The 24,802-nt window shown below is 38.0% G+C and overlaps 1 protein-coding gene across 9 annotated transcripts in view; it reads right to left on the reverse strand.

Annotated features, from left to right (window-relative positions):
• Window positions 1-24,802, reverse strand: part of IPCEF1 (interaction protein for cytohesin exchange factors 1) — a 168,891-nt gene that overhangs the window by 38,134 nt on the left and 105,955 nt on the right. For all 9 annotated transcript variants that reach the window (XM_061428380.1, XM_061428379.1, XM_061428377.1 and 6 more), the window contains 2 exons: window positions 8,567-8,640; window positions 7,080-7,151 (listed from right to left, as the gene is read on the reverse strand). In XM_061428380.1, the coding sequence (XP_061284364.1) occupies window positions 7,080-7,151; window positions 8,567-8,640 (146 nt within the window). The remainder of the gene's footprint in view (window positions 1-7,079; window positions 7,152-8,566; window positions 8,641-24,802) is intronic.

The following is a 24,802-nucleotide window of genomic DNA, read 5'->3' on the forward strand; positions in this document are numbered from 1 at the left end:
TAAACCATGATCTTTATATCAATAAGGAAAAAGATCTGGCCAGAGTTTCACAGTTATTCCTAAGCTGGGGAAATTTTCAATTTCTTGAAAAATTTTATATAAGGTAAAACTGACAATGTCTCATTTTCCATTGACTTACCATTATTGGCAATGAATTTCAACTACACATCCATAATAAAAATAGAACTAGACAAACCTGAGGGAATGAACGCAAATGTGGCTTATGACTTCAGGCCAAGGGTTCAGTTAGAAATTTATTTTAATACACAAATTTTTAAAACACATAAAATGCATCTATTTCATATGTTCCTAGCTATATAACCTATTTGGACTGCAAGGAGATCCAACCAGTCCATTCTAAAGTAGATCAGTCCTGGGTGTTCATTGGAAGGACTGATGCTAAAGCTGAAACTCCAATACTTTGGCCACCCCATGTGAAGAGTTGACTCATTGGAAAAGACTCTGATGCTGGGAGGGATTGGGGGCAGGAGGAGAAGGGGACGACAGAGGATGAGATGGCTGGATGGCATCACCAACTCAATGGACATGAGTTTGAGTCCGGGAGTTGGTGATGGACAGGGAGGCCTGGCGTGCTGCAATTCATGGGGTCACAAAGAGTCGGACACGCCTGAGGGACTGAACTGAACTGATGTAACCTATTTAAAGGAAAAATATTATTTGGGGACAGTGATAATCTAAATGACCTATTTCCCATTTCTTTCTACTTTTCTTTATTTTAAAAACATATTCCATAATACATATTAATCTTTTTTTGAAAAATAAGTAGCTGAAGTCAACTATCAACAAAATGACGATAATAATGCTATGCACTTATTGACTCACTTCGGACACGACTGAGCGACTGATCTGATCTGATCTGATCTGATGTTTTATTTTTGCTAGTCCAATAATGTGTCATAAACTATCCAGCTACATCCTCACCAAAGCATAAACACTGCATATTCCCAAATCTGCAATTGTCAACAAATTAGGAATCTTTACCCAGCCCTCAAATAAAATAGAACTTTCTATAAGAAGCAAGATGAGTTTCAGCCTCATTTAGGAAGTCCCCTTTTGTATCATGATAAACACGTGTCTCTAAGTGGCCACTTAAAACTAGACCAAGACCCAAGCCAAGATCATGCCAGAGGAACTGAAAAATGTTCATCAAGACTCAACTGCAAAATAAACAAAACAAAGAAATGGAAAATGACAAAAAGCTACAAATGGCTAATAAATATAAGGGAAAATTCTCAGCCTCAATAATATTTTAGAAAATGCATATTCAAGCACAAGCAAATATTGTTCACCCTGAGATTGGCAAAATTTTTAAATATTGCTAATTTCTAGATTTCAAGATAAACAGTCTCATCCTTTGTTGAGTTGACCCTAAAAAACTGGTACAGTCAATATCAAGCAGTTAATTGGATGATACTACCTGACCTGCCTCTTGAGAAACCTATACGCAGGTCAGGAAGCAACAGTTAGAACTGGACATGGAACAACAGACTGGTTCCAAATAGGAAAAGGAGTACATCAAGGTTGTATGTTGTAACCCTGCTTGTTTAACTTCTATGCAGAGTACATCATGAGAAACGCTGGGCTGGAAGAAGCACAAGCTGGAATCAAGATTGCCGCGAAAAATATCAATAACCTCAGATATGCAGATGACACCACCCTTATGGCAGAAAGTGAAGAGGAACTAAAAAGCCTCTTGATGAAAGTGAAAGAAGAGAGTGAAAAAGTTGGCTTAAAGCTCGACATTCAGAAAACGAAGATCATGGCATCTGGTCCCATCACTTCATGGGAAATAGATGGGGAAACAGTGTAAATTGTCAGACTTTATTTTTTGAGGCTCCAAAATCACTGCAGATGGTGATTGCAGCCATGAAATTAAAAGACGCTTGCTCCTTGGAAGGAAAGTTATGACCAACCTAGATAGCATATTGAAAAGCAGAGACATTACTTTGCCTCCATCCAGTCAAGGCTATGGTTTTTCCAGTGGTCATCTAGGGATGTGAGAGTTGGACTGTGAAGAAAGCTGAGCACCAAAGAATCGATGCTTTTGAACTGCGGTGTTGGAGAAGACTCTTGAGAGTTCCTTGGACTGCAAGGAGATCCAGCCAGTCCATCCTAAAGGAGATCAGTCCTGGCTGTTCATTGGAAGGACTGATGCTGAAGCTGAAACTCCAATACTTTGGCCACCTCATGTGAAGAGTTGACTCACTGGAAAAGACCCTGATGCTGGGAGGGACTGGGGACAGGAAGAGAAGGGGACCACAGAGGATGAGATGGCTGGATGGCATCACTGACTCGATGGACATGAGTTTGAGTGAAGTCCGGAAGTTGGTGATGGACAGGGAGGCCTGGCGTGCTATGATTCATGGGGTTGCAAAGAGTCGGACACAACTGAACGACTGAACTGAACTGAACTGAATTCAAAATATATTCATTCCCCTTCACCAAATAATTCTAATTCTAAATATCTATCCTTCAAAACACATCTTCATGTATATAAGAAATATGGAAGAATATTAATTCGGTAGCCTTGCAATGACAAAAAAAAAAATGGATACAATAGAATTGTCCATTAACAGAAAAATGGATGAAGTATGGTAACAATTCCATCAGTACCATGTTATAAAGAAACTAATAAAAAGACTGCGGTTGGGTGAGGGAGCCTTGTCATGACCTGGAAAAATCCTAACATACTGTTAAGTAAAAAAAGAAAATACAAAACAAAGTGTTTATCCTGATTCAATGCGCTTCCTTTTTAAATTAATTTTCATTGTAATTGCTTTACAATGTTGTGTTGGTTTCTGCTGTATAGCAAAGTGAATCAGCTATACAGACACATATCCCCTCTTTTTTGTATTTCCTTCCCATTTAGGTCACCAGAGATCACTGAATAGAGCTCCCTGTACTATACGGTAGGTTCTCAATAGTTACCTACTTTATACATAGTAGTGTATTCATGTCATCAATGTGCTTCTAAAACTGTGTGCAGGACTTGATTTGAAAAGCAAAGCATCAGAGAGGATATAGTCTTATTGTGGAAAGTGGCTTAATGTTAGGGAGAGAAGTTAAATTGGGAAGTAAAGTTGGGGGGATGGGAGGTTTTTCATTTTACATACTTCTATATTACAAGACTTTTTTTTACAAGAATGTGTTTTACACATTACTCAACTAAATGCTTAAAAATACATTTTTAAAAACTGATCAGGCAAAGCACAATGAATTTAATGGCTAACTAATCCCTAGTTTATTCCTGATTTCATAGTTTTATAATTGCATTTGACTCTCCCCCCCCCCAAAAAAAAGCATCTCAAAATGAAATAGACAAAATTCTTTTTTTAACATATCAATGCAAAAAAAAAAAAATGACGAATTCAGAATGCCTGAATCAAGTAAAGACATTCCTAAGTTCCTTTCCAGAAATGAGCAGAACGGAAGAATACTGACAGTAAAGAAAAGATTCCTTTCAGCCCTCACTCAGAACTCTTCTCCCTGTAATTGACACTATCAGTTACTTGCTGGGAAAACTCGTGATTGTTCAGAATCTTGTTTGTTTTCTTTCTAGAACCTACAGGCTTAGAGTACCTTCTTTGCTAAGAACTTTTTTTTTTTTTTTTAACATCTAGGCAGTAGAAAACTTTCTATTTGTAGCTAAATAGATAGATGCAAAAAGACTTATATTTATATAAAAGAAGACGACAGATGTTTCCTGGGAGTTTGTTGTATGTTAACTTGCTGTGGATGTGTGCGTTGAAGAAGTACAAGTGTTAAGAAATTGATGTACAAAATGAGAACGTTCTTCCCACAAACACTGCCTGAGAAAGGCAGCTACCATCAGCCTTTGTTTAGAAACCAACTTTTACATTACCCTTAATTACTCACCCCTGCGCTTGTAAATTGAGGGTCCCTGCAGAACACACAGTGTTTCTTAAACTTAATTACCTTTTCCTTCATGAGAAACGTCACCACCCAAAAAGGCAGTTTCTCAAGGAGGGGAACTTCTAAAACAGGCCCCGTCTCTCCAAATACCACTCCCTTGTTCCCCAGCACCTCTGCGTCTCACTGATACCCAGAGGCATTATGTCCTGGCTCCAACACGCCGCATCAGTAAGAAAGGAAGTTCTTCAGTGGCTACTGAAGAGCAAATCTTTAAACATCCTCTGCCTAGTCTTGTGGGAGAAGGAGGAGGTTAACTAGCAATCCCAAAGGGATTCTGCATTGTTAGCTACTAGAAAAAATCATCTTCAGAATAATAAAGCTTGCTGCTGCTGCTAAGTCACTTCAGTCGTGTCCGACTCTGTGCGACCCCATAGACAGCAGCCCACCAGGCTCCCCCGTCCCTGGGATTCTTCAGGCAAGAACACTGGAGTGGGTTGCCATTGTCCTTCTCCAATGCGTGAAAGTGAAAAGTGAAAGTGAAGTCACTTAGTCGTGTCTGACTCATAGCGAACCCATGGTTTGCAGTCTACCAGGCTCCTCCATCCTCGGGGTTTTCCAGGCAAGAGTACCGGAGTGGGGTGCCATTGCCTTCTCCAAATAAAGCTTAATAATGATATTATAAATAAAAAATTATGATACATTCAGGCATAGACAAAATGAGCCATTTACTTATGAGTGGCCAGATAGACAATTTTTGTATATAAAAGTCACTGAGAGATTCAAAAATATGGGGCCAGGACACCTCACACTCAAATTTCAATTTATAATCTTATTTGTAAGCTGGAAAGATACATGCTAAAATAATCTCAAGTAACACAGATCTTCACAGCATAGAAAGGCCCGAAGACTTTGGCTTTGATAACTGTGAAAGGCTTAGACTTAATAGTCAGATAGGCAGAGTGTGTAGCTAATGCTCATATAACTGTATTCCCCATTAGATAGATCACTTCAAAGGGAAGATGAATGGACCAGATATGTAAGCAAAACTGGAATAGTGGGAGAGCAAGAGCTAAATAACTCTGATGTGTGATTGAGAGAGCAAATTTGCCTGAAATAGAGGAGTTTCAGATAATCTTGTAAGGGTCTCACACTTTTAAAATGTGTTTCACCATGTAGCTAGAGAAATTCTCTAGGTAACAAAAGACTTTGTGTCATTGTTTTCCTGGTAAAGTCAGTCTTACTCTCCCCCTTGTTGGAGTGAACAGAACTACTTTGAAAGAACCAGCCCTGGGATGAACAGAAAGAATACAGAACAGAAGAAAGCTGGAGATACAGGAAGTTCGTGGGAGAAGCTAGGTACTGGCAGGAGCCTATAGGGGTGGGGAGAGGTGGCTGACGGGCAGCTCTATTTCACCACCAGTAAAGCTTAAAAAGGGCTTCCCTCGTGGCCCAGAAGGTAAGGAGTCCAACTGCAATGCAAGAGACCTGGGTTTGATCCTTGAGTCAGGAAGATTCACTGGAGAAGGGAATGCTACCCACTTCAGTATTCTTGACTGGAGAATTCCATGGGCAGAGAAGCCTGGTGGGTTATAGTCCATGGGGTCACAAAGAGTTGGACACAACTGAGCAACTGAACTGAACTGAGACTTTGCTAATCAATAGGATTTAGAGTTACCAAGGCAGATAAAAAGAGAAAAAAGAACTTTGACTGTCAAGTTTTTCATCTTCTCCTTTTGTGTTGTTGTGTTGTCTTCTAAGTCATATCTGACTTTTTGTGACCCCAGGCTATAGCACGCCAGGCTTCCCTGTTCTGCACTATCTCTCAGAGTTTACTCAAACCCATGTCCATTGAGTCAGTGATGCTATCTAACCATCTCATCCTCCTTTTGTGTATCTGCTCCTATTTTTCTCAGATGCTTGAGAAAGCCAGAGGGAAAAGCTAAAATCAAAAGAGGATAGAAACTATTTCTCCCTTTGTCCAAGGAAATAAAAGACTCGTTTGGAAGACTCGATTGTCAATACCTTGCTTTGTTATTTCTAACACAGGGTTTCCTAACTTTGTGCTAAAAAGCCATTCTGCCCTCATTTGAAGGTTTGTAATGGGAAGGTAAATGTAGGGAACAGATGAGAATGATTCTAGTGACAAAGGGCTTCTGTGAGGATACAGAGTAAGGTGCTCTGTGTGTGTGTGTGTGTGCATGTGTGTGTGTACTCTTGCTCATGCATGCTTAGTGAAAAGTAGTTTTTTTTTTTCTTTAAGTTTCTTGAGCAACAGGCAAAAAAGAAATTACACAGAGCAAAAGGATAAAGTCATTATGTCTAAATTAATAGATATAATTAGATACAAAAATATAAATAGGTTAAACAATAAGCTCTATGAATGGAGATATTAAATCTGTATTCTTCATTTTTAATGCCCAGGATCTATTACAAGGGAGTACATCATAGATAATCCATACACATATTTTTAATTAATTAACTGAAAGCAATGAAACATTGACAATTCTGAGAATAGGACTTAATTAAACAGAACGCCCTCCAATGCCACAAGCACCTCAAATATATATAGTTTCATTCAAATAAGACCCCCTGGGATCACACTGTAATATAAACCAGCAGGGGATGTTGCAAGGCAGGCAATGCTCTACCAGGATATTCCACTTAACCTGAGCAAACAGGAAATGAAGTTAGTGATATACATTTTTATATTAGAGGGACTCTGAACAAGACGTGCTGCAAAATGTTCAGGATGGAACATGGAGAGATGATAAACGTGAGTCACCATGAATCACACAGCACATACGAAGTCCTGCAGGGAGTTTCCATGTAGATTTCTGAAAGCTGTGGGACCTGTAACACAACTCTTGCAGGCTTTTCTCCCTGTGAGGCTAATTCTCACTTTCACATTTTCTTACAATGTCATCTGTCTTTTCCTTTCTCAGTCTAGTGTCTGAGTGCTTCCCTTAGAAGAACCCTACTACTTCTTCCTAAAACAGCCATTTTGATCTGTATAGTGCTCCAAAATGCTTCCAAATACTAGGAAAGAAAGCAGAAAGACTTTATAACCGCTAAGGAGTTTAGGCTGTAAAGCAGCAGAAACAAATGAAATGCACGTATGCTTAAAATTCAGACACTTAACCAAAATAATCTGTAAAGATTATATCGAGTGATTTTTCTCTACTTACAGGTTCATTTCCTGCACATTCTCAGCAGCAAAATAAAAGGTCTTGATCTGTGGATGACTGATCTTAAAAGCGCTTGGAAGGAGAAAAGCACAGACACATGAGAAGTTAGAAATTAGTACAGTCAACAGTGCAGTCAACAGTAAAACAGTCAAATATATACATGGTAAGTTCATCTGATTTCTTTGTTAATTTACAAAAGCAGAATTTTTAATTACATTAAATATCTATTGTCTAATCTCTATTATATGTAGGGAGCAGAGGGTGAATTCATCACATCAGGACTTTCAGACCAGGACTTAGTCTTGACTAATCAATAGTCTGTTCTTAAAACATATGAACATATTCTTTTATTTTCAATTGCTGTTTGTTATAGAGACAATAAACTAAAATATAAAGTGGTAGATGTGCAACTTCAAAGTACCCAGATCAACTCCAATAAGCAAAATATTTAAATTCAGATACTGCATTTATAGAAAAATAATTAAGTATAAAGTTTCTACACTGTGACAACACATCAAAAACATTAACCAAGCTATCCTCTATTGGTGAAGAAAAAATACAAGGCAGATTTTTGAGTTTAAAAGAAAAGTATAAAAACATCGACGATAACAAAGTATTTCCTCTTTACCATTTAGACAGGAAGTCCTGCAGTGTGGACCAGAGTTTTTGTACGTGACCAGTTTGGTCAAAACCACAAGAATCGACGCAACCTCATGCATCACTAGGTACTTTCTGATGCAGCTACATCACAATGGCACAGACTTAAAGCTCACAACAGGTTAATTTTTTTTTTTTAATAATCAGTTGCTGCTACTAGAAACACAGGTCAATAGGGAACTGCCCTTTTCTAACAAAACAGGAAGTGATGTCAAAAGCAGAACAAAGAATAAGTAAAAGATGAAAAAGACACATATACAAAATGAAGATGGATCCTGTTATGGGAAGAGCACTTGACTGGGAGTCTGGAGGCTGGGGACTCTGGCTCCCATTGCTTATCAAATCTCTTAGACTTTAAGTGTATCAGGGTGCAATCCCCAAGTCTAAGACAACTCAGAGAATTCAATTTCAGAATGCTACTAACAATTTCATGAACTAAGAAAAAGAAACTGGTCTCATATCATATCTGCTGCTCTTGTGAGTCCTATTTAACTAGCCATTCTCTTTACAAGGACACATTCTTGACATTTGATCACCCTGCCAGTCCTGGATGGCGGCTCGTTTCTCATTGGATCATGGACATGGTCATTCGCAGCATGCCCTGCCAGGGCTCCATGGGGTTTTAAAAACCATCTGCTTCACAAAGTGAAATTCCAGAAAACAAGAGGTTAAAAGCTTCTATTACTGTTTGGTGTGCCAAACCATAAAGTAAAAATTTTTAGACATTTGAATATCATCATGAACTTCTAAACCACCATATCACCTGAGGAGCTTATAAAAAGGCTGTTATCTCGGCACCATTATTTTGTGGGAAATGATAGACAACTTACTGCTTTTTCTTGCATTCAGATGCTTTCTCTACTGTGAAATCAGGCAGGTTAACAAATCCATCAGCTTTTTCTGCCTGAAATAAACACACACCACAAATAGGAATAAATGCATCAATCCTAGCAGTTCGTTTATTGAGATCATATGTTGAACAGGGACAGAACAAGTGAAATGGAGGAGGATCAAAAGATACTTCTCTGAATCAGCATTGGACTTCCCCCGGACATACATTTTATAAGAGAAATTAATAGTCTTCTAACAAAGCATCCAGAATCTTCTCTGAGAAGTAACATGACACAGTTTAGGGACAGCCAACGTGTGGCACAAGTAAGACCCACCCAACCCCTTCTTGTCTGTCTTCCTAGAAAACATCAGAGCTAACTGATCAGAGCTCCACTTCCTCTTGAGCCCAGGGCCATCTTCAGTATCTCATCCTACTTCTCTAGTGAGCCACAAGTATCTAAGGTGGAACCTAATTAGCATCACAGACATAGTCATTAACAGCATGCCCTATTACATGATGAACAGAGGCCTGATTTTGGAGTTAATTAAAATTGAGGTTCATATCATGGATCCACCACTTACTGGTTGTTATAGGATTTAAATAAGCTCGGAAAAATAAAACACTTAACAGATACTCAACAAACATTATTTTCTCTCTCAAGTTTAGTAAGTTCCCAGAGGGTTAAATCACAGAGCCATGTCTTGGAAAATCTCAGTTCCATAATCAATTCCTCGAGTTCTTTCTATAAAGGAAAGAGTGCACAGGAAAATGATACTTCTAAGGACATAAAACGAATGCCACTTTAAAACACCATTTAGAGGAGAATGGATACAGGTATATGTATGGCTGAATTGCTCTGCTGAGCATCTGAAACTATCACAACATTGTTAATTGATTATACCCCAATGCAAAATAAAATGTTTTTTAAAAAGTGCATGTCAGTGTTTCAAATATAAATTTCTCAACAAATAATAAAAGATATTGGGCATTTCAGCAACTTAACCTAATTTATTCCAACCATTATTCAAAATCTAGTGAGTTTTGTACTGTACCTGATTCATTATGAAAGTTTTATATAAAAACTATGAGACTTCAAGATAAAAGATTAAACAATACCAAAAATTTTACAGGGAATATAATCATTGCTCTGCCTCTAAAAAGTTTCTTAGCCTTTATGAATAAAATTTAACTGAACCACAGGAGGCTAGATTGCTTGTCACAGATAGAACTCAAATCTTCCATCTACACTAGTATCTCTGAATGGAGAAATACAGTCCACAACATTAAACGTAGGTGAGTCTAGGATTTCCCTGGCAGTCCAGTGGTTAAGACTCCAAGTTCCCAATGCAGGGGGCATGGGTGGGAGAATTAAGATTCCACATGCTGCACCGCATGGCCAGAAAAACAAAGCAAAACGTAAATGAGTCAGTGGTTATTAGAGGATATGTAAAAATTGGTTTTGAAAACACAATTAAAGGCAGCTAGTTGCTAGGTCAGCACCTTGAGTGCTCATAGTTCATGTTTTCATCTGTGCTTCTTTCCCTTATCACCAACTAGGGTTAACTTGCACTCTTTCTTCAGAAAAATTAAACTGTAAAACTTCCAATCTTAGGTCTGTTTCATCTATTCTCTCCTACGTGCACCAACTTAGCCAGACTCTTCGCTCGAAGATCTTTCTTCTTATAAAACTCAAAACTCAATTCAAAGGATACTTCCTTCTTTAAAAATTATACGTTTTTCCAATTAGACTTATTTATTTTTGGATGGGCTATTTAATCACTGGATGATGGTTTCACCAATCCTATCTAAAGAGAATGTAAAGCATTTAAAGAGATTCAACTTTCTCTACAATGCACAATGCTTTTTTGTGGACTCTCAGCATTATATAAAAGTATACTATTTTTCATTTATTTAATTGAAGTATAATTGATTTATTTGCAATATTGTGTTCATTTCTGCTGTACAGCTAAGTGATTCAGCTATTCAGCTTTTCCATTATGGTTCATCACAGAATATTGAATATAGTTCCCTGTGCTATATAGTAGGATCTCGCCGTTTATCCATCCTATATAATAAAAGTTTGCATCTGCAAACTCCTAACCCAGCCCTCCCTCACCCATACTAAAAATTAGAGTTTTAAAAAAAATTACATTAGGCTCCAGAAATTCCACTCTTTATCCCAAAAGAAAACAGGTGCTCAAATAAATACATGTGTGTTCACAGCAGCATTATTTCACAATAGTCAAAAAGTGGAAACAGTCTAAGTGTCCATCAACAGAGGAACAGATAGTGGCCTATCCATACAATGGAATATTATTCTGTCATAAAAAATAAAGGAAGTACTGATAAATACTCTAATGTGGATGAACCTTGAGAACATTATACAAAGGAAAAGAAGTGACACAAAACACTATATATTGCATAATTTCATTTATATGAAATAGCCAAAATAGGAAAATCCATAGAAACAGAAGACAGATTAGTGGTTGTCAGGGGCCATAAGCAGGAGGGGATAGGGAGCAACTGCTTAATGGGCATGAGTTTCCTTTGGGTTGTTGAAAATGTTTTAGAACTAGATCGAGGAAGTGGCTGCACATGTGAGGGTACCAAATACCACTGAATTACTCATTAAAGATGGGTAATCTCATGTGAGGACTTCCTTGGTGGCTCAGAGATAAAGAATCCACCTGCCAATGCAGGAGATGTGGATTCAGTCCCTGGGTTGGGAAGATCCTCTGGAGAAGGAAATGGCAACCCACTCCAGTATTCTTGCCTGAAAAATTCCACAGACAGAGGAGCCTGGTGGGCACCCGTCCATGGGGTCACAAAGAGCTGGACCTGACTTAGCAACTAAACAACAGTCTCATGTGAATTTTACCTCAATTAAAAAAATGCTATTTGGGGCTAGGGTATTTTAATGTAAATTCCTACAATTACTTTAGAAAGAATAAAACAATTTATATTCACCATTTGTTTCTACTTCCTACCTTCATTGATTTCTACACCCACTAGTCCACAGAAAGAGTTGTTACCGAAAACCGCAATGATTTTCATGTTGCTAAATCCCATGTACCCTTTTTAGCCCTCAGTTACTTGAACTCTGGAAACTGACACTCCAGCCCACTCCCTCCCTCATGAAATGCCTCTTTTCTGACAATGCATTTCTGCAGCCTCCCCCTCTTCCCCATTTAACTGCTCCTTGCTTTCTTTCATAGGGTCTTCTTTCCCGCTCTGTTTCTTATGCCCCAGATTCTAAGTACAAACTCACTCTCTTCTTATTCCAATACCCTCCACAGGGGATCATACGCACTTCCATGGCAGCATGTATAACCACATTTGTACACACGTATCCAAAACCTATAGCCACAAACTCCTTTCAGTCCTAGTTCACCCATCCGAAGATCCAACTGCCTAATGTACCTATTCGATGAGTATTCCACAGGCTCCCTATGGACCCAATATTTGTGTTCCCCCACATCCCAAATTCATATTTTGAAGCCCTAACATGATGGTATTCTAAGTGGGGTCTTGGGGAAGTAGTTTGGTTTAGATGAAGTAATAAGGGTGAAACCCCTCCGATGGAATTAGTGCCCTTATAAAAAGATGAAGACACCAGTGCTTTCCCGCTCCTGCCCATGCCTCCTCCATCTGAACATATGGCAAGAAAGCAGCTGTCTTCCAACCAGAAAGAAACCTCTCATCTGATATGGAATCCACGAGACCTGGATCTTGGACTTCCTAGGCTCCAGAACTCTGACAAACAAGTATTTGTTGTTTAAGCCCTGCAGACTATGGTATTTTGCTATGTGGCAGCACAAACTAAGATTCTCCCCTCGAGAGTGGTAAATCCAAGACCAAACTCATCATCTCCCTCCACGAAAGGCCTGCTTCTCTTTCTCCTGTGTTCTCCTCTGAAGTGAATGATGTCACTTTCTATCCAGTTGTCCAAAAACAGGAAATATGGGAGACATCTTTGACACTTCAATCTCCTTCTCAGCATCTGTGCGAGTAACCACTAAGTTGTATCATTGCTGCGTCTGCCACAGCTCTTCAAAGCTTCTGTTACCCACACCACCTTCAGACTACCATTACTGCAGAAGTCCTCGAAACCATTAACCATTATCCCTCTCCATAGTTCTGTTTTTTCCTCTGATTTAGTGTCCAAATCACAATCACAGCAAATCTTCACTCCACAAACCTCTTCTTTCATTAAAATCCTGCATGGTTCCCAATTGCTCTTGGAGAAAGTCTAAGTGTTTAAAGTGAAGTCTCTCAGTCATGTCTGGCTCTTTGGGACCCCATGGACTGTAACCTACCAGGCTCCTCCATCCATGGGATTTTCCAGGCAAGATTACTGGAGTGGGTTGCCATTTCCTTAAGTGTTTAAGCAGAGTATAAAAGGCCTTTCATGATTACTCCATGGTTAATTACAGTTTCATCTTCTCTGGAGAAGGGAATGGCTACTCACTTCAGTATTCTTGCCTGGAGAATCCCATGGACAGAAAAGCCTGGAGAGCTACAGTCCATGGTATCACAGAGTCAGACTTGACCTAGCAACTAACACTTTCACTTTTTCACTTTCACAATTATATAGTTTCATTTTCTCTAGTGTCCCTACCCCTTACTCAACCAAAAGTAAATGAAAAAATTAAAACACAGAAAAAATACTTCTATTGAGCTGAATTATAATTGATACCCAATTTATAGCATTAGTACTCTCTAGATAATCTACTATCAGAACAAGAAGGCCATCTTAAATGACAACAACACAAAAATAAATCAACAAAAAACTAAATACAGATATATGTAAGAGAAAAACTGTAAATCTTCATTTTGATGGATTCCTTTCTGGCAAAACTGAAATGGCTGAGATTCCTTCAAATAAGAGCCTAAATAAAAATGAGTAAAAGATACCTTAATATTTCCCCAGTAAATTTTTCTTCTATGAGCAAAGGCATTTCTCACTTTATGTTCAAACTGTATTCAAAATCACAGATAACTGTGTCAAAAATTGTCTTTGCTTATTTGACTTGCAAAAAATACCTCAAAAATGACAATCACAGTGGGAAAATCCTAAGGAAATGACAGTTTTCTCCTCCTTTCCCTCCTCCCACCCCCTCAGATCCCTTGTTCCTTATTGAATTAACTGAACTAACTTTCTCAAATAGCATCCTTCCTCTCCAATCATTTCTAACTTTCTGAAAAGTTACTTGAAAGTTCTTCATTGGTACCTGCAATTTTCTCCCTGGATTCTAATGTCATAAAAATCTTGTTCTCTTACCAGAAGTATTACACCATCCTTTGGTCACTGTGCAAACTTATCTTATCAGATTTAGTCTTACATTCTGAAATAAGACACTGCTTTTCACTTTGTGATATGATGCTCTACAATCTTAAATACCACATATTCATCCTTCCACTTTTCTAGCAACTCTGATTTTGTTCAACTTGGTGAAGTTTCATCTGCAGTTGGTATATTAGCAGCATTAAACACACATGTTTATTAAAACTGTTGATGTTATACATTCATTTATTCAATGAACATTTACTGAGTACCTCTTTTGTGTCAGGCACTGTGTCAGATATTTGGGCTTTATCAGTGAACAAAACAGACAGGGATATCTACTTTCAAGGAAAAAATTGACAATAGCTCAACATATGAGCACATAAATTCCATAGCACACTCTAAGCAATAATTACTACAGAGAAAAGTAAAACCGATCTGGGTAAAGGGGTTCTGACTGCAAGCAGGGCAAGATGCCTTCTGTTCCTAGGCTTAAAAAGCCCTTCCTCTCTCACTTTCCTAGATATGTCTCCACGAATCAACTTAGGTGTGACCTTCTCCAAAACTTTCCCTTGCTCCTCCAAGCTTGGAGTTAATGCCCCCTGCTTTATGTCCCAACCTCCACAATGGGCTTTGCTTACCATACTTCTCTTTCTGTATTTAGTTATCAAGGTATTCCTCTGTTTCTCCAACAGACTGAGCACCTTGAGGGAAATAATTTTGTTGTTTACAGTTATATCATCAATTATTGAGATAAGCTAAGGTGTTCAACTTTTGATGCTTTTGAACTGTGGTGTTGGAGAAGACTCTTGAGAGTCCCTTGGACTGCAAGGAGATCCAACCAGCCCATTCTGAAGGGATTTCTTTAGAAGGACTGATGCTAAAGCTGAAGCTCCAGTACTTTGGCCACCTCATGTGAAGAGTTGACTCACTGGAAAAGACTCTGATGCTGGGAGGGATTGGGGGCAGGAGGAGAAGGGAACAACACAGGATGAGATGGCTGGATGGCATCACTGACTCGATGGACATGAGTCTGGGTAAACTCTGGGAGTTGGTGATGGACAGGGAGGCCTGGCGTGCTGCGATTCATGGGGTTGCAAAGAGTCAGACACAACTGAGCGACTGAACTGAACTGAAGGTGTTCAACACAAATAAAATAAAGAAATGAGCTTTATGAATGAATGAAGGACAGAAACATGGTCTTTTTCCTCAGTCAATAAAGTGCTAAAATGAGATGCAGAAGTCACCTGGAAAAACGTTTGGCAGTTTCTAAAAAATATAAATATATACTAACAATTACCATACAACTTAGCAATTCCATTCCTAGGTATCTACCCAAGAGAAATGAAAGCATATGCCCATGCAAAGATCTGCCTGCAAACATTTATAGCAGCAGTATTCATAATAGCTCAAATCTGGAAACAACCTAAATATCCATCAACTGGTAAATAGTGTGGTATATTCATACAACAGAATACTGTTTAGTGAACAATTGACATGAGCTCAAACATAGAAGAATCTTGAAAACATAATGCTAAGTAAAAGACAGACACAAAAAATCATGTAATACTATATTATTCTTTTATATAAAATGTAGAGAAAAAGCAAATCTATCTATAAAGACAGAAAGTAGAATAGTGGTTGCCTGGAGGGGGAATGAAGATTGACTGTAAAGGCATAAAGGATTTTATTGATATTATGAAAATTATTTAAAGCTGATTTATTATGATGGCTCATCACTCAGTAAATTTACCAAAAATCATTGTAAATCTGAATAGTGTAATTTTATGATATGTGAAATATATCTCAATAAAACTTTTTAAAAATATGAGATGCAGGAAAAGTTTGGGGAGTAAAAAATAATGAATGAAATTTTTCCTGTTTGTCTATCCATAAGACTTAAAAGAAGGCAAAATATGAGGTCTTTGATGACTCCACTGATGACTCAGTATGACTTGTTCAAACTTTAGACACAAAATTAAGTTAAAATTTATTTGCTTCAATTTTTGGACTACAGGAATTTTAGAGTGAAAAGTATTTTACATAGAATTTGCCACACTCAGACATATTTTTTAAATTAATTGAAATAAGATCTTAAGTTTTAATATCTAAATGCAAAATAAGTGTTCATTGCCATCAATAAAGTTTGACTTTTTCATAGTACAAAATAGACAAAATCAGTTTTTAAGGACCTACATATGTCAGAAAGGTAGAAGGGCAGGCCTAGAAAAATAAGAGTGTTATAAATATATCCCAGAGACTAAGTAGGTCAAAGAAGACCAAGCCAGAAACAAATGAAGTACAATATAGGAAACTATTATGTATTTCATGGTTAAAAATAAAGAGTATAATTACCTGTCTATTCTCAGTGGAACACTATTTCCTTGATTCTAAGAAGCCTGATTTTTTACATTTCAATAATTCTGAAATCAAGAGGCACCTTAGAAACCATGTGTATTTTCCTTGTACCATTTCCCTCAAAATCCTGTTATTCAATAAAGTACAGGTCTTTAAATGAATATCTTAAATTCAAGGGGAAAATAGTTTAAAAAACAAAATACAGACTTCTTTGTAATATGCTTTTGCAGTTATGCATGAATATGAATTTGACACTCTTGAAATTACTTTAAATAAACTTCAGTGAAGTTACCCAATGAATATCAAAATCGGGAAATTTGCAAAACTTTAGTACTCCACATAAATCCATGGTTTGCTCAGTTCTACCCTGAAACTCCCAGTATGTTGGAAACAGTTCAGTTCAGTTCAGTTCAGTCGCTCAGTCGTGTCTGATTCTTTGTGACCCCATGAATTGGAGCACACCAGGCCTCCCTGTCCATCACCAACTCCCGGAGTTCACCCAAACCCATGTCCATTGAGTCGGTGATGCCATCAAACCATCTCATCCTCTGTCATCCCCTTCTCCTCCTGCCCCCAATCTTTCCCAGCATCGGGGTCTTTTCCAGTGAGTCAGCTCTTCGCATCAGGTGGCCAAAGTATTGGAGTTTCAGCTTCAACATCAGTCCTTCCAATGAACACCCAGGACTGATCCTTTAGGATGGACTGGTTGGATCTCCTTGTAGTCCAAGGGACTCTCAAGAGTCTTCTCCAACACCACAGTTCAAAAGTATCAATTCTTCAGCACTCAGCTTTCTTTATAGTCCAACTCTCACATCCATACATGACCACTGGAAAAACCATAGCCTTGACTAGATGGACCTTTGTTGGCAAAGTAATGTCTCTGCTTTTGAATATGCTGTCTAGGTTGGTCATAACTTTCCTTCCAAGGAAACAAACAAAGTCTAAACTCTAAGCAGAGCAGCTCACTCTCATGTCACTTTGGAACAGGTGTCACTAAATTCTAATGGCCTTCAATTTTCTTGTTTTGCAGTGTCTTTGATTTTGTTAACAGGGTAATATTGACCTTGTAGAATGAGCCACAAAGTATTTCCTCCTCTTTAATTTTTTGAAACACTTTGAGAAGGATTAACTCTTTTTTTAATGTTTGGCAGAATTCCCCTGTGAAGCCATCTGGTCTTGAAGTTTTATTTGTTGGGAGATTTTGGATTACTGATTCAATTTCAGTATCAAGAATTGGTCTATTTAGATTTTCTATTCCTTTCTAATTTAATCTTGTAAGATTGTACATCTCTAGGAATTAATCATTTCTTCTAGGTTGTCCAACTTTTTGGCATAAAATTGTTTGTGGTATTCACTTGTGACTATATTTTTGTGACATTGGTTGTAACTTCTCCTCTTTCATTTCTAATTTTGTTTATTTGGTCTCACTCTCTTTTTTTCTTAATGAGTCTGGCTAAAGGTTTACCAGTTTTAAAAATATCTTTCTAGTTTCTTTCATTGATCTTTTTAACTATTTTTTTAGTCTCTATTTCCTCTCTAATCTTTTTTATTTCCTTCCTTTTGCTGACTTTGGGCTTTGTTCTTTTTCTAATTCCTTTAGATGGAAAGTTTAGGTTGTTTACTTGAGATTTTTCTTATTTCTTAAGGTAGGCCTACATCACTAAAAACATCTCTTAGAACTGTTTTTGCTGCATCCCATATATTTTGAAAAGTTATATTTCTATTTGTCTCAAGATATTTTCTGATTTCCTCTTTGATCTTCTCATTAACTCATTAGGTTTTTTTGTAGCAAGTTTTTTAGTTTCCACGTGTTTGTGGTTTTTCCATTTTTGTTCCTGAAATTGACTTCTAGTTGCATACTACTATGGTAAGAAAAAATATTTGAAATAATTTCAATTTTTTGAAATTTACTGAAACTTATTTTGTAGCTTAGCATGTAATATATCTTGGACAAAGTTTCATGTTCACTTGAAAAGAATATGTATTCTGCTGATCTTGATGGAATGTTCTGTGGCTATCTATTAAGTCTATCTGATCTAATGTGTCTTTTCAGGCCACTATTTCCTTATTGATTTTCTGACTGGATAATCTGTCCATTGATATAAGTAGGCTACTACAGTCCTCTTGCATTATTATATTACTGTCAATGTCTTCCTCTATGTCTGTTAATAGTTGCTTTATATATTTAGACATTTCTATAGTAGATACATTTATGTTCACAAATGATATATCCTCTTCTTGGATTGCATTGTTTATCATTATATAATGCCCTTCTTGTCTTTTATTATAGATTTTTAAGTCTACTTTGCCTGATATGAGTATTGCTGCCCAATTTTCTTGTCCACCAACATGACTGGATAAAGAGGATGTGGTATACATATACATGATGGAATGGAATATTACTTAGCCTTAAAAAAGAATTAAATTTTGACATTAGCAACAATGTGGATGGACCTAGAGGGTATTATGCTTAGTGGATTAAGTCAGATGGGAAGAGACAAATACTGTGTGTTTTCACTTATATGTGAAATCTAAAAACTAAAATGAATGAACAAATACACCAAGGCAGAAATAGACTCACATACACAGAGAACAGACTGGTGGCTGCCAGTGGAGAGAGGGGTGGGTGGAGGAGAAAAATGGGTGAGGGGGATTAAGAGGTACAAACTACCGGGTATAAAATAGATAAATTACAGGGATATATTGTACAGCACAGGGAATAAGCCAATATTTTATAACAACTTTATATGAACTCACACACTGTTGGCAATAATGCAAAAATGGAAGCCACTGCAAGGAAACTGAGCATTAACTAGCAAAAATGTATTTACTCTTTGACCCAGAAACCCTACTCCTGGGATCTGTCCTAAATATAAATATGTTGAATGGCATATGAATTGTATCATTATTTGCAAGAACAAAAGACTGTAAAGAATTCAAATGTCTATCATCAGGGGACAATTGAATAAAGTGTGTATGGTATCCACATACAATGAATAACTAAGAAAAATGACATATATACATACAGGGTAATCTCCAGGACAAGGCAAGAGAAAAAGTAAGGTATAGCACAATAGATACAGTATGCTAATTTTATGTAAGAAAAAAGAGATAGGATATGCTCATGCCTACATACTCATCTTTATTTGTAAAAATAAATCATAGCAAAAATTTTTAAAACAAACGTAAAAGGAGGAAGGCAAAAGGGTAGAGGAACAGGGACAAAAGCAAGACTCACCTGGTTATAATTAGTTATATAGTTTCGACTTTGAAATTGGATAAATGATTTATATTTTTTAAAAAATGCAAACAAAAAAGAAGCAGTTCCCAAAATTAAAAACAAATAGAAACAAATGAACTCAATTGAATATAATAAACATGGTGACAAAACCCCACAAATAATAACAGAGCACAGAATTTTGACTACAAGATAGTTAGTGGAACACAGTCTAAAAACTTTTAGTAGTGACATTGTCCTTATTTTTAGGTGATTTTAGTAGTTTTTTTTCCCCTCAGAAAATTCCTTGAAATGTAAAGGAAGAGGGAGTGGAGTTGGCTTTTGGTTCTAGATGACAGACTATGTGATGCTGCTTTGTTATGAAAAGTCAACTCCACTCCCTCTTCCTTTCAGGAAAGGAACTAGAAAGATTATACACCACGGCCATCTCCAGTCTGCTAGTGTTATGTGGGCCTGCAGGCAGACAGCTGACATTATTAGCACTGGGTTTTGATAAGCACTGCAAAGGAAGAAGAAAGAATGATTTTCTCTCCTCTTTTAGATATCAGAAGCAAGACTGGCAGTGAGAACACTTGAAATCCTTTTGAGAAGTATCAGTCAGTTCAGTTCAGTCACTCAGTAGTGTCTGACTCTTTGCCACCCCATGGACTGCAGCACAGCAGGCCTCCCTGTCCATCACCAACTCCTGGAGTTTACTCGAACTCATGTCCATTGAGTCGGTGATGCCATGCAACCATCTTATCCTCTGTCATCCCCTTCTCCTCCTGCCTTCAATCTTTCCCAGCATCAGGGTCTTTTCCAATGAGTCAGCTCTTCACATCAGGTGGCCAAAGTATTGGAGTTTCAGCTTCAACATCAGTCCTTCCAATGAATATTCAGGACTGATCTCCTTTAGGATGGACTGCTTGGATCTCCTTGCAGTCCAAGGAACTCTTGAGTGTCTTCTCCAACACCACAGTTCAGAAGCATCAATTCTTTGGCACTCAGCTTTCTCTATAGTCCAACGCTCACATCCATCCATGACTACTGAAAAGACCATAGTTTTAACTAGACGGACCTTTGTTGAGAAGTAATTATAATAATCTTGAGTAAAATCTCTAGTAAAACCTAACTTTTGTTGAGTACTAAGTACATGACATCTAGGTACTAATATCTTAGTATTTAGAGAAAAATTTATCATATTCAAATGCCAGAATTTACAAAATTGATCACTATTTAACCTAGACATGAAACTAGACTGGCATTCAGGACTTCCTTGGTGCTCTAGTGGCTAAGATCTGCATTCCTAATGCAGGGGATCTGTGTTCAATCCCTGATCAGGAAACTAGATCCCACATGCCTGAACTAAGCATGCAAATGCCACAACTAAGACCGAGCACAACCAATAAATAGATTGGCATCGTACAAGAGAAAAATTATATGGTTCATTAAAGTGACAGAACTCAGACCAGAACCCAGAAGTCAGTTAAATAATTCTAGCCAACAATTTCTTCAGTCTCAACCACAGATGAAATATCATAGAAGAGAATCTGCAGTTGACAAATGTCATAGAAGAAAGAATCCTGGACTTGAATCAGAGTATCTTGAAGCAAGCCACTTACTGTGTAATCCTAGGCAGACCATTTAACCTCTTGGGTCAGCAAGCCTAATTAGAATTAATATGAATCTATGTAATACTGTAAAGTTGTCAGAACTATATAATTTTATACAGTTAAAATAAAATTTAAGATTTTATTATTAATGAGAAGAATTGGGAAAGAAAATAGAAGGAATGACCCAAAAAAGACAAAGGTAAAGTAAAATAAGTTTTTCACTCTGCTCACTGTCAGCCAAGCCCTCCAAATAGCTCCTTCTCAGTCTAAACTCTTCCTTATTTCCTCTGTCTCAGATTAATGGCTGTAGAAAAATATTTTAAATTCTTTGGAGAGCAATAATGCTAGCAAGCTCTCTGCATCCTTCATACAGTATCTGGGGTATGCTTTTATTTAAATGCTATTGCATTTGAGTTTATCTAGCGCTGTATTTTGCATATAATGAGATTTTCATCCAAAGAGATTTTTCTTCTTATAAATGCTTAGAAATAGATGTCCTACATAGAAAACATTTGGTAAGTGTTCTTGACTAATCAACACAAAGGCCTGATTTCCTACCAAACCCACAGATCGTGGCCATTCATTTTAAAAATGGACTGAAGGTGTTGGTGGTGATAATCAGGATGGTACTGAAGAGGCTGGGGCTCTAACAGGGGGAGAGAAAAGGCCTCAGAAGGAAGCCGACCACTTGCAGAGAATGCTGTGGGTGACCCAGCCACGCGGCCACGTCCTGATCACGCGGGGCACGCTGACCAGACTGGACTGCCGGCCCTTGCATCTCTTTGTGGGAGGCTTCTCTGGCTGCCAGATTCCAGCTCCCCATCTGTGCAGGGGTGCCCTGCCCCCAGGGCAAGCAACGACTGAAGCGACTTGGTGTATAAATATTCCAGGGTCCCTGTCCCTTGGGAGGAAAACTCAGAGGTGTGTCTTTCTCACAGGCTCTCAGAGTTCCCCAGCAGAATTAAGCTTTAGCTACTCACAGTCACGATCTGCATGCTCAACAGAGCTTTATCAGCTGACTTTCCACCTTTTCTCACTTCCTCATTTCCTTTTCACATATTTCCAGTATCACTTCCCAAATAAAGTACTTGCACCTAAATTCTCTCTCAGGGTCTGCTTCTGGGAAATCTAAACCACGACGCTATTCCTTTCACAGAAAGCGTTCCTACTAGTGGTTCCTGCTCACGAACAGCCCATCTGCTCTGCACCTGAAGCCCTCTTCATGATTTCCTTTTAAAAATTGCCCAAGGATATGACTCTTTCATTATCATATTAGGTCATATTTAAGTAGTGACCACGGGCTTCCCAGGTGGCGCAGTGGTAAAGAATCCACCTGCACTGCAGGAGACGCAGGAGACGCAAGAGACGTGGTTTGTTCCCTGGGTTGGGAAGATCCCCAGAGAAGGAAATGGCAACCCAATCTAGTATTCTTGCCTGGGAAATCCTACGGACAGAGGAGCTGGCAGGCTACAGTCCGTGGGGTCTCAAAGAGTCAGATATAATTAGTGACCAAGCATGCACACATACAAGTGACTGGCGTCTCACTCTATGATCTGTAAATCAGCAATCCTAGCTAGCCATGCTTACTTAAACATTCTTCCATTCTCTCCCTACGAAATCATAGTTTTAACGAAATTAAGTTATCAGTGAATTTTCTGGCAGTCTGACATACAAAGGTAGTCATTATCTTCTGAAATATCATTATAAGAGCAAGGTGGAAATTTTAGCATAAAAGAATCTTCTATTATTGTTCTCTATAATATAAAATCTTCCTCACAGGGCACAAGCCTTAGCACAGAAGGCCATACGTGATCTTCCACATCCAGCTTCAACTCCCACCAGTATTTTAGAAGCCTTAAAACCCTACAGACGCTATTACTTCCACCTACTTAGAGTTGGTCTATTCGGCAGCATGGTCAGGGTAAAAAAAAAAAGGGAAGAAAAAGCACTAAACAGGAAGGAAATTTTTTAAATGAATAGGAAGACATTTGGCTAAATGTCACTATTACAGAATAAGCTACGTGTCTTGTTTCCCAATAGAGGTCATCTTCCATCCATGGCTAGAGCAGAAGTGAAGGAAGAATAAATAAAGGAACATCATTTAAGAAACCTGAAGTCTGGCATGTTTGCTTTCAATATTAGAAATTTGGTGGAAATAAGAAAAATAAGGCAGATTGTTTCAAAATTACAGTTATTATAGCACATAATTGTGCCTTCACACCATGCATATTAAATCTTCCAAAACTCCAGAAAATTTCAAATCTCTTCAAACTGCTTTCATGAGTTTCTTGAGTCCCATTAAGTTACTGCTCAGCCACAGCTGAACAGACTCCACTGGGAAAAGACAGTTGTCCAAAGAAGATATATAAATGCCCAAAAGGCACATGAAAAGATATTCAAGGTGACAAATCATTAGGAAAATGCAAATCGAAACCACCATGAGACAGTACCTCATATCTGCTAGTATGGCCACTATCCAAAAACACGAACAAACAAAAAACCAGAAAATAGCAAATGGTCGTGAAGATGCGGAGAAAAGGGAACCCCTGTGCGTCACTGGTGGGCATGTAAAATGGCCACCATAAAAAAAAAAAAAAAACACAGTATGGCAGTTCCTCAAAGAATTAAAAATAGAATTATCATATGATCCAGCAATTTCACTTCTGGGTATGTAGCTGAAAGAATTGAAAGAAGGGTCTCAAAAAGACTTTTGTACACCAGTATTCACAGCAGCATTATTCACTATCTCCAAAAGGTGGGTACAATCCAAGTGATCATCAACAGATACGAACGTGCAAGTAAGATGTGGTCTACACATATAATGGGATATTATTCAGTCTTAAAAAGGAAGAAAATTCTAACACATGCCACAGAATGATGCAATGAACCTTGAAGACATTATGTTTAGTGAAATAAGCCAGTCACAAAAGGACAAATACTGCATGATTCCAGTTGAATGGGGTACCAAGAATAGCCAAATTCATGAAGAAAGAAAGTAGAATGGTAGTTTCCAGAGGTGGAGATACTGAATATAGTACTGTGGTTTTATAAGATGGTAAGAGTTCTGGATACAGTTGCACAATAATGTGAATGCACTTACTGCCACTGAACTGTACCCTTCAAAATGGTTAAGAGGGGTGACTGCATGTTATGTTTGAGGTACTACAATTTTCTAAAAATAAATTCCAAAAAATGTGGTGATACTCCTCTGAAAATCATTATTTGTCAGTGAAGGATGAGAATGCATTTGCCACAGTAAGTTTCCTAAGATTCCAATAGGAAAATATCAGTGGTTAACATGCTGTTCATGAGACTGCCTCTTTCCCAGGGAATAGCCAGAGATTCACATTCCAGTCTAACAGATAAGAAAGAAGGCCCAGAGAGGGTGAGGGGTTGGCCTAGGTTGATGAGTGGCTCCAGCATCAGAGGAGCGCCCATCCTCCTGATTTTGAATCTAGGGACAACTTCAACTCTAAGATGTCATTTCCTTGTGTCCTTTTCATTTATCTGGGAGGCAGGGAGAATGCTGTGCAGTATGTGGGATCTTAGTTCCCCTATCAGGGACCGAACCCACACCCCTCACCCCCTGCACTTGGAAGCATGGAGTCTTAACCACTGAATCACCATGGAAGTCCCTTTTGTCCTTTTTGAAGACATTGTTTCAAACATGTTCTAAATTCTGGCTCCTTTAAAAAATATTCTATATATATATATTTCTTGTCACTTCCACTGCATAGCTTCCTTTCAAAATGTGCTTGAAAC

This window comes from Bos javanicus, chromosome 9, assembly GCF_032452875.1.
Source record: "Bos javanicus breed banteng chromosome 9, ARS-OSU_banteng_1.0, whole genome shotgun sequence".
Taxonomy (NCBI): domain Eukaryota; kingdom Metazoa; phylum Chordata; class Mammalia; order Artiodactyla; family Bovidae; genus Bos; species Bos javanicus.